We start from the raw sequence: 9,483 nt of genomic DNA on the forward strand, positions 1-9,483 counted from the left end.
CTCAGGAGACCTGGTTTCTTGTGTTTCTGTCACTGACGACAGGATTTGGCCTCACGGAAACTCACGGTGCAAGGACGCATTTGGCACCTGCTGCGATCCTGGGGGGTTGGTGGTCAGTAGGCGCCAGTTTGCCAAACCTGTTTGAAATCATTCAGCTGCGGCTCCTGCTGACTCACCACAAGCCCCCTCTTGGTGCCCACTGGCATTTCTGGAAACGTAATCAGACCCAGACCTAAGGCACCTTCCTGCCTGCAGCCCACGGGCTGCTGTGTTGCCCTGCACCAGGCGCACTCGACCACAACTTTGAAGGTCAGCCTGTCTTGGAGTCGGCCTTAACATGAGATAACGTGGATATTTCACTCGTCTGGCAGATATTTTTAGTCCTTTGTCCAACTTTTGAAAGAATGGAATTTTGGAAATGTTTCGCCTTAGACTTCTGGCATTCCTAGGCTGATCCACTACCCCGGTGAACCCGTGGTTTCCCCGCTGCACTGATTACGGTAAAAACAGCAGTCATTCTGGGAATTTGTTCAGGTTTTTTTCCAAATCCACTGAGCCTCGCCTCCGACACCACTGCTCTCCAGCGGGTCCCGGCACCAGGTGCTCCGGTCTGGTTAGGCCCCCCGTCGGCCTCCTGACGGAGTCTGGACGCAATCCAGGTCCCTACCCGGTTCCTGGGTTCTTTCTACCTAACACATAGACTGACCTGTCCTGCGATGCGTTTCCTTTCCTTTTATAGACTTTTCTTTCTGACAGTTAAGAGTAGTGCTCAGGTAGAGATTTAAGAAATCAAAGAGTCACAAGTTTCCAAACACGCTGAGGTCACTTTAAGAATTCAAAGGACACGAGACACCTGCCGAGGGGGGAGCCCGTGAGCCGCTCTGCCCTCCCCCAGTCCGGAAATGCCAGCGTCCAACGGGGACCCGAGGCACTCCCAGGCTGGGAGGAGGCGGTTGATACCTGGATCTGAACCAACGCGGTCCCTCCCCGTTCCTCTGCCCTGTGGCGCAGGCTGGCCCTCCCAGCTGCGGAGCGCCGGGCTCCGCGCGCAGCCCCCTCGGGGCAGGTCCGCCCGCTGTCCTCCCGGCTACTGGCTGCCCGGAGCCAGTGTGGGCGGGGCGGGGACCCGGGAACCAGGCGCGCGGAGAGGGGCGGGGGCGGCAGCAGGCGGGGCGGAGCCGGCGGGGCGGGGACCGAGGCAACTAGCCAATCCGCGCGGACTCGTGTTCGCCCAGGCTCCCGACCGGCCGGCGGGAACTGGGGAGCCGCTCCCCACCTCTCGCGGACTTCGGAATTGGCTGGCGGCCTGACGGGCGCCGCGGCCGCAGCGCGTTTCCGCAGTTTGTCGAGCCCCGAGGATGCGCGCCCTGCCAGCCCTGGACGCGCCCCCGAGCGAGCGCCTCCTGTCCCGGGACTCCGGGGCCCCCCGGGCCCGGGACGCGGCGGGGCCGACGCGCAGGAGCGCGGTGGAAAGGCTGGCAGCCGACCGCTCCAAGTACGTGCGGGGCCCGCCGGGAGCCGGCCCAGGCCCGGCTTGCGAGGGCAGCAGCCCCGGGGCGAGCCAAGGGCAGGCGGGCGACCCTCGGCCCCCGGCGCGCGTCCCCGGTCCGGTGGCGCGCAGGGCCATAGCGCGGAAGCCGCTGAGGCCGGACTCGCTGGTTATCTACCGACAGAAATGCGAGTTCGTCCGAGGGTCGGGAGCCGACAGCCCCAGGGGAGGCCTGGTGAAGAAGCTCTTCCAGGGGCCGGGCAAGGACAAGACGCCTGGGTCGCCCGGCACGTCCCGGGTGGGGGAGGAGGGCGGGGCCAGGGCCCCGGAGGCCGCCCCGACCGAGCCCGGCCCCGTCGCGGCTCCCGCGGTGCCAGGGCCCTCCGCGCCCCCGGCCCCCGCCCCGCCGGTCAGGGCGCCCTCCAGAGTCCCGGCTGCGCCCCGGGGTCCGGAGCTGCTCGGGGCGAGGCACCGGGGGCTGCAGCGCTCGCAGTCCGACCTCAGCGCGCGCTACTCCGCGTCCTTGGCCGAATTTGACACCTTCTTCCAGTACTGCGGCCTGGAGCCCGAGGTGGTGGAGGCGCTCGGGCGGGAGAACTTCTCCGCCGGGTCGGACCTCGTCGCCCGCAAGGTCCGCAGCGTGAGCGTCGCCACCTCCGACAGCGGCTTCTCCCGGCACAGCGGCGGCGACGAGGGGCTGCAGGAGGGAGAGCTGACGGAGCAGGTGCCCAGCACCACCTCGGTGGTCGAGAGGAACGCCCGCATCATCAAGTGGCTGTACACCTGTAAGAAGGCCAAGGAGACCCCCGGCCAGGGGCTGCAGGGCCCGGCGTGACCGCTGCGCCCCGGGATACCCGGACCGAGGTTTGCGTCCAGAGAGGCCGGGAGGGGTGTGTGTGTGTGGCGAGCCTGTGAGAGCTTGGGGAGTGACCGAGCGAGCCGGGTAGCTCCAGCCTTCTCGAGTAGCGAGGGACCCTAGCGATGGAGACGCAGAGGCTCTTGCGTCAGAGAGGCCGCTGCTGAAGAGCAGAAGGGCCGCCAGGCCAGGTGCCCGCAGGGCCTGCACCAGTTCTTCTGAGTGTGCGGTTTCTGGCTGCCTGGAAAGGTAATTGTGAACACTAACACCATCCCAGTTGGTCTACTACTGTGAAAAGTGGAGACATTGGGATTATAAATGCTCAGTTAGGGAGTGGTTTTACACCTCAGCTGTAATCCTGATTTCAACATAGCCTGAGGGCCCCAGTTCCTGTGGGCATCCAGAGCTTTGATGTGAGTTGACTGGTCAGCCTGTGGCCCTGGGGTGGGGCTGCCAGCTCCCCTCCAGCAGAAAGGAAGGCCCTGCACTTCCTGGAGGCCTTTACCCAAGTGGGAGGGAGGAGAACTTCTCTACAGGATCTTGTCAGCAGTTTGACATTCATTTAGCTGCAAAGATCTTTATTTGGCTAAATTTTGTTCAAATTGTTTGGAGACCTTCCTACGGAGAGTCGCTGGAGCAGCTTAGTTCACAAGAAGGAGCTTCAGTTTGTTGAACTGGGAGCTGGACTAGATCATAACTAGCATCTTAGAGTTCTACTCGGCAGTGATTCTGTATTTTATTTGCCTCTGATGATAATTTGGGAGATAAGTTTCTTCCCCTTGGACATCAGTAGCTCAGGGTTGATCTCGAGAAGTTCTTTTTCCCTGGGGAACTAAGGAATGCTTATCCTCACTGTCACCTCTGTGGAGAGGGCATTTCCGGGGGTAGTGAAGAGAGAAGGGAAGGTAGCTTTTCAGGGTTCTCTTTGGGAACCAAGATTTTAAACATTGCAATATCTTGTTTTCTCTGACCCTGCACTGAAAACTTGCTACAGGTGTTTGTGAAATTCATGTGGTGGAAGTATTTTTTCTGCCCTTGAGATGAGTAATTGAACACACAGTATCAGTCTTCAGCATGGTGAGGGAGTCTGCCGCAGACACGATGCACACAGCTCACCTGTGTTTGAGGCCTGGAAAAAGCCTAACTTCCCCCAGTGGCCATGGTCTTGGTACGGTTGTGACAATTCGCAAAAAGAGAGGAGTTCATTGTTTCTCTTGGACTCAGAAGGGTCATGACTTAAGTGCTCCCTTGTAGTTCATTGAGGATTGTTGCATTTCCACTAGCCTGAATCCCCAAGGAATGTATATAGGCAGTCAGAATTTAAACTAAAAGCACACATTAACTGGTACTTTTCACCGGTTGTCTTGGGAACTGAGATGAGTGAATGCTGGCGAGGGTTAGGGTTGGCCATGAACACCCTGATGTGGAGGAAGGAAGCGGCAGGGGCCAGCATGTCCCAGAGGGATGTTGTGTGGGATGGAGCTGTCAGCGGGCGTGGGGAGGGCTTCTGGTAGCAGCCACTCCCGCACTTCTAGCTTAGGCTCCCATTGTCCATAAAACGAAGGCAGATAGCAGATGCTTTCCAACCTCTATGCTTTACGATTCCATATAGTCAGTAGTCTGTACGTCTGTGTTCCACCACTGTAACCAAGAAAAGGAAAACAAAAAAACTGTCGTCTATTGTAGTATGTAAAAAGTAAACTTATAAATAAGCTCCTTCCAGGTGGCCAGAGTGCACTGTATTTTATGCAAAGAGTATAGGTAAAATTGGTGGTGCAAATAGTGCTGAAGTAACACAATGGTGCACAAACACACCAAAATAAAACCTGACACCAACAAAATAAAAGCACTCTCCTCTGATCCGTGGAGACCCAGCCCCACGCTCACCCGCAGTGCTCCAGTGTGAAAGCCTGAGAGGGAGTTTAGGATTCAGTCCATGAAGTAACTTTCCAAATAACCTTTCCTTTTAGGTCTGAGCCTGTGAAAGATTTAAGAAGGTTGGTTAGCCTGTAACAACTTTCACTTTTATGACAGAGAAGTAGTTGAGGCAAGAGAGAAAGTGACACAGGTTTAGGAAACTGCCCAGCGTGAGCCTCTGCAGGAGAACAGAGGTCACTCACTCCCCCCTCCCTCCCTCTGCGTAACCCTGTTTGTTCAAGCGGGGGACGGTGTCACCTGTATCCTGAGCTGTTTCATATTACCGCTCAGAGAAGGGAGATGGAATTGACACGGAACCTGCCCAGTTTGCTGTATGGCATTGGCAAGCACCAGCACTGTAAAGATTTTCTCTACATATTTACTCTTCTAGACCCAAAACAGCTCAGGTTATTTGAACTTCCACCCAGGACACCTAAGGGCTGGCTGCTCGGAGAATTGTGAGGAAGAAATGCACGTCCTTTCTCCAGCTCACTGGGACTGGGATGATGTCTGCCCACGATCCTGGCCCCTCGACTCGCCGTCCGCAGACACGAAGTCCCCTCTGAAGAAGAGCCAGGAGAGAGCTCAGACCCTTTGCCTTCATTGGTGAGGGTCTTCTGGCAGCTTGAACAAAATGCAGCTGACCTTTTCTCACAGGATTACTTGCCCGAGATTAATTCCATAACTTCTGGGAGCTGTGGAAGCAAGACTACAAGGTGTAATTTTTCTCTAGTTTATCAGGACATTTGTGTTGGAGTCCATACGGATTCATTTTAAGATGTCATGAAAAATTCAGAAAATTTGAGATGAACAAATACATGCTTTCTAAGTGAAAAAGAAAACATTTTATATGGAGGTTTTTGTCCCCTTGGTAGATAGAGATATTATAAAGTAAAATAAAAATATCCCATCCAGAATTAAATAAAAGGTTCACAAATTTATTACCCCATGGAGTAAAAATATTTGCTTTCGCAAACTGAGAATATCAGAGCTGGAGAATGACTTGTAGAATCTGCACGCAGTCCCCCTGGGATCCATTAGTGATAGATAGTCACATGTGGATAATTTTGGTATGCTGTTTCCCAGTGCATAATTCCTGAAAACTGCTCTTCTGTCTACTGGTGTTTAATCATCTTCCTGTCATTCAATTCATTAAAATGATAGGCCTGCCAAAATTTAGGTTTCTGGTTTTCTATCTTTTGCACAGACTATATGTTACTGATTTTAATATTGTTCTGAAAGAATGGTAACTTGTCCTTTGAATTAATTAGGGATAAACATTGTTTGGTTTTAAGGCCAAAATCTCAGACATTGCCCAGCTCTCTTCAGATTTCTCTTTGGTAGATGTGGGCAACTGAAAAGCTAGGGGGTGGAACTGTCTCACCATCTGCAAAGGTGCCATGGGGAGATAGAGCAAACAAACTGGGACACTCCTGACTTTCTGCTTCTTTCTTTTTTGACTAGCTGGGAAGCTCTGTAGTCACCAACTAAGAGTGCATTTTAGGTAAACTAGTGGCTTGAGCTGTAATAAGGCTACCTACTCTGTCTTCAGGCCAGCCCCTGGGCCTTTTAGAGAGATTTGTATTTGAGAGCGAAGAATCTGTTTGCCTCTAAAAATTTATTTGTACTGCTTGCTTTGTGTTCTATTTTGTTGTCCAGCTGTGTGCTAGTGGGCACTGGGCCTTACCAATCAACATTCAAAGAAAGTTTTCTTTACTGCCCCAGAAAAAGGCCTGCAGGGAGATGGATACAGAGAAACCAGATGATGGCTGCTTTTGCTCCTGATTCTCTTCAGAATTTAAAATGTGCAAAGGAGATGTTTAAAATGCAGAAAATATCACAAAACCAAAAACTGCAGGGACCAGACTTTGTAGTTCAATGCTTGGCTTTATAACTTTTGCCTAGACTGGTGTTGATTGACAGCTCTTTCCTTACTCCTCAGGAAGCAAGCCTTCCCGACAGTTGGGACTCCTTGAAGTACATCTGGATGATTGGGACCCCAGGCCATCCTCACTGCCAGGTTTTGTCCAGTGTACCCAGGTGTCCATATGATTGCTGTTTTCCCAGGAATAAAGCACACCATTGAAGAAGCCTAAGCAATTTCAGAAGGTTTGAAGTGCTATGGAGAAGATGGGAGCATAGAACTTGGAAATTAGCTGAGTTATAACTGTTATGACACAGCTGAAGCTCTGGAAGATATTTTCTTGTGTTAGGTAGACCTATTCTTGCTTCCAGAGAGCAGCAGAAGAGGGAAAAGCTGCTTGGAAATATTTTCAAGGGCATCTTTTTGAGTGGCTTGCTGACAAAGAGGTACAATGATACATTTTAATGATATCTAAATTAATTTTAAAAAGAAAAAAAGGCAAAGAGCATGAAAAGCAAACATGAATGCCATGGTATTTACTTCTTCAATCATATTGGATGGATTGGCACCATCTAAATCAAAGTTCTGTGATCAGAAGAAGTTATATTCTACACAAATTCTCTGGCTAACAAAGAGCAAACACATGCTCACACTTGCATACTCACAGGTAGACCTCAATTTCTAAGCACCACTGCCCTGTAAACTACAGTGAATTGCCAAACTGTGCAACTGATCATCTTATGAAATGAATCAGAAAGCACTTTTAAAACCACTTGTGAGCTGCAAGGTCATTCTGTGAACGCCGCTCCTGTTGGGTTGTAGACATGCAGAGGTACCATTAAAAGATAAAGAGCTGAAATACTGTTAGGAAACCTTTTCTTGTACTTGGACAGTTCCTTGAGAGTTGGCAGAAGAATATTGGAGCTTCGTTCCTTCAGATCAACAGCAGTGGTCCTCTTCTGCAGCACCGTTTAGAATGTGCCTCCATGGTTCTCTTGTTCCCAGCTTCCAAAAGGATAAAAAGCCTCAGTTTAGACAGAACATGGACTCATGACATGTGACATGCCCTGCTCTCTGGTCTAATTCACACACCCACCTATCAGGCAATCATTCCAAACTTGGCAACAGTTCACCCTTCTCTGAAAAGGGTGTGTTTGAGACAAGGGTTAGCCTCTGGGTGTCGGTAAGGAGTTACTGTGACCCTAAATCTGAACCAGCTCATGACACTCAGAGTAAATAGATTTCAGATTCAGAAACTTCTGAGAGGAATTTTGTATGCATGATGACAACCCAAAGAAAATTTGTCACCTGGTCAAAGCTTACAATGTTTTATCAAAATATGTCCCTTCAAGAATAAAATTATTAGAAGAATCGGGAGGGAAGAGAAATAGGTTTCTCAATGGTACAATATTTTATAAACCAATTTTGATATATTCATGTATTTGTTTAATATTGTATTCTATTTTTGTAACTTTTAGTGTGAGAATAAGTCCTTGAGTTACTTAAATATTTATTTTTACATAGTTATTGGTCTTGAAATAGTTTTCCTACACTTCATATGGTTTTAGTTTTTATCAGGATAATTTAAAATCATTCTCTCCTTGGTTATGTTTTTGTATGTTGTTTAACTGAATTTCCAAATTTGAGTGTAAGCAGAGCGTTCACTACTCTATAAAGTGCTCAGTACTGTGGGGACTTGTTTTTAAGTAAAACACAGATGCGCATTTGGGGAGGCTCTGTTGGCTGACTACCTCTGTCAATGTAGTCTCTAGAAAGACAAAGATTCCCTGCTCTAAGAAATTTTTCCCTGTTGTTTTTTTAAAAATGCTGCTGTTTTGCTGTTCACTGGATTACACTTAGTTTAAAAGATAATGTCAAAGATGAGAGGAGTTTTCTTTAAAGGGCCTTTTCATATATGCAGTTCCCTTGTTTACAGGTTCCATTAATTTTATATGTGAATGCTTTAAGTAAAATTGTTATGTGCCTTTCTATTGTCAGAATAGGATGAACCGAAAGCTAGCTCAGATTTATCTGAGATCAAAATGGTGCAGACTCTACCATCCATGTAATAGATGAAAAAAGAGAAAAACAAATTGGTTACCATTTAAAAGCACCAAGATCTTCGAGAAGCATTTGCGCTTCAGTGGAGGCGACTCCTGGAAGTAGCTGCCAGGAACAGGGAATCCCCAGACCCCAGCAGGATGGGTTAACGCTCCCTCTTGTCCGTTCAGATTCATGCCTAAGCTCTGGGTCTGAGTGTGTGGTTGGAGGCCAGGGGTCCTTTCCTAACTGAATTACCCCAATTTGCTGAGTGACTTTGAGAAAATCAAACTTTGTTGCTCAATCTGAATGAAAAAGCTTGTAATTGCTTTTCACTATTGCTGCAAAATAGTTTCTTTTGTTCACAAAAGAATAGCTTCTCAGATAATATGATTAAGCACAATGGAGAGAAAAAATTATTGATACAGCATGGAAAATATCTTGATAGTATCTATTTCATTAATACGTGGGTACAGGTCATCAGTGCCTCAGAGTGAAAGGTATTTATGTAACTGGAAAGTTTCCTCACTATATACTGATGCATATAGTTTCTAAACTGCTGGTCACTGACACTGGACTACAAAGAAGGCTTTATCAAACGTTGCCCTTTTCAGTGGGTTAAAGGTGCAGTGCTGTAGTTATAGTTGGTGATTCCATAAAATATCAGGCCCAGACAATTGTTATGGCTGTTTCTGAATAGAGTTCATTTTTTCTACACACTACTTGCGACATGAGTGCAATATTGTACATTCTGTATCAAAGAAATAAAGTATTTTTTATCATTTTTAGTATTACTTTATGAATTTGTACAATGTGAAAAAACTGAAGCAAGAGTATGCTTATTATAATTACTCAAATCTTTGGCTTTCTCCCTTTTTTCCTAATATCATCTCAACAGATTATCAGTAGAAATGAGGAGCGCATTCTAAAACTTGACCCAGGAGAGCCATGTGGTACCCAAAGTCTCCAGTTCTCCCTGGAGACGGAATGCAATAAAAACAGTTTGAATATTTAGCACGTTGGTTTTCTTTGTTTCATCAGTCTTTTGTTTAAATTTATTTTCTTCATGGTTTATTAATACTATCATTGTAAAATGGGTCCAAAGATAAAAATGAGAGTATAGTTTGTTACCTTTCCCATTAGTTAACTGCTTGGTGAAGGCAAACTCTACGTACATCAGGTTTGCTCTCTGTATCTGCTGGGACTGGAGATGTAGGCCTCAGCCAGTGGGGAAGTCCAGTCTCTAAATCGCTGATCTGGTTGAGCCAGGCCAGCTTCTCTTTCAGTCCTGCAGTGGCTTATGCACAAATCCACACA

The 9,483-nt window shown here is 48.3% G+C and overlaps 1 protein-coding gene across 3 annotated transcripts; it reads left to right on the forward strand.

Annotated features, from left to right (window-relative positions):
- The first annotated feature begins 1,244 nt into the window (after positions 1 to 1,244).
- Positions 1,245 to 9,178, forward strand: FAM110C (family with sequence similarity 110 member C). 3 transcript variants are annotated; one of them, XR_009506391.1, is made up of 3 exons: positions 1,245 to 2,353; positions 4,654 to 4,978; positions 6,205 to 9,178. XR_009506391.1 is itself a non-coding variant. In XM_059942346.1 (2 exons), the coding sequence occupies exon 1, from the start codon at positions 1,359 to 1,361 to the stop codon at positions 2,322 to 2,324; it is 966 nt and encodes a 321-aa protein (XP_059798329.1). In that variant the 5' UTR covers positions 1,245 to 1,358; the 3' UTR covers positions 2,325 to 2,353; positions 6,205 to 9,178. The 3 variants fall into 3 exon arrangements, 1 of the variants encoding a protein (XP_059798329.1); XR_009506392.1 differs by having other exon boundaries at positions 4,691 to 4,978; XM_059942346.1 differs by lacking the exon at positions 4,654 to 4,978.
- Positions 9,179 to 9,483: the final 305 nt, after the last annotated feature.

The sequence above is a fragment of the Balaenoptera ricei genome, chromosome 13, assembly GCF_028023285.1.
Source record: "Balaenoptera ricei isolate mBalRic1 chromosome 13, mBalRic1.hap2, whole genome shotgun sequence".
NCBI lineage: Eukaryota > Metazoa > Chordata > Mammalia > Artiodactyla > Balaenopteridae > Balaenoptera > Balaenoptera ricei.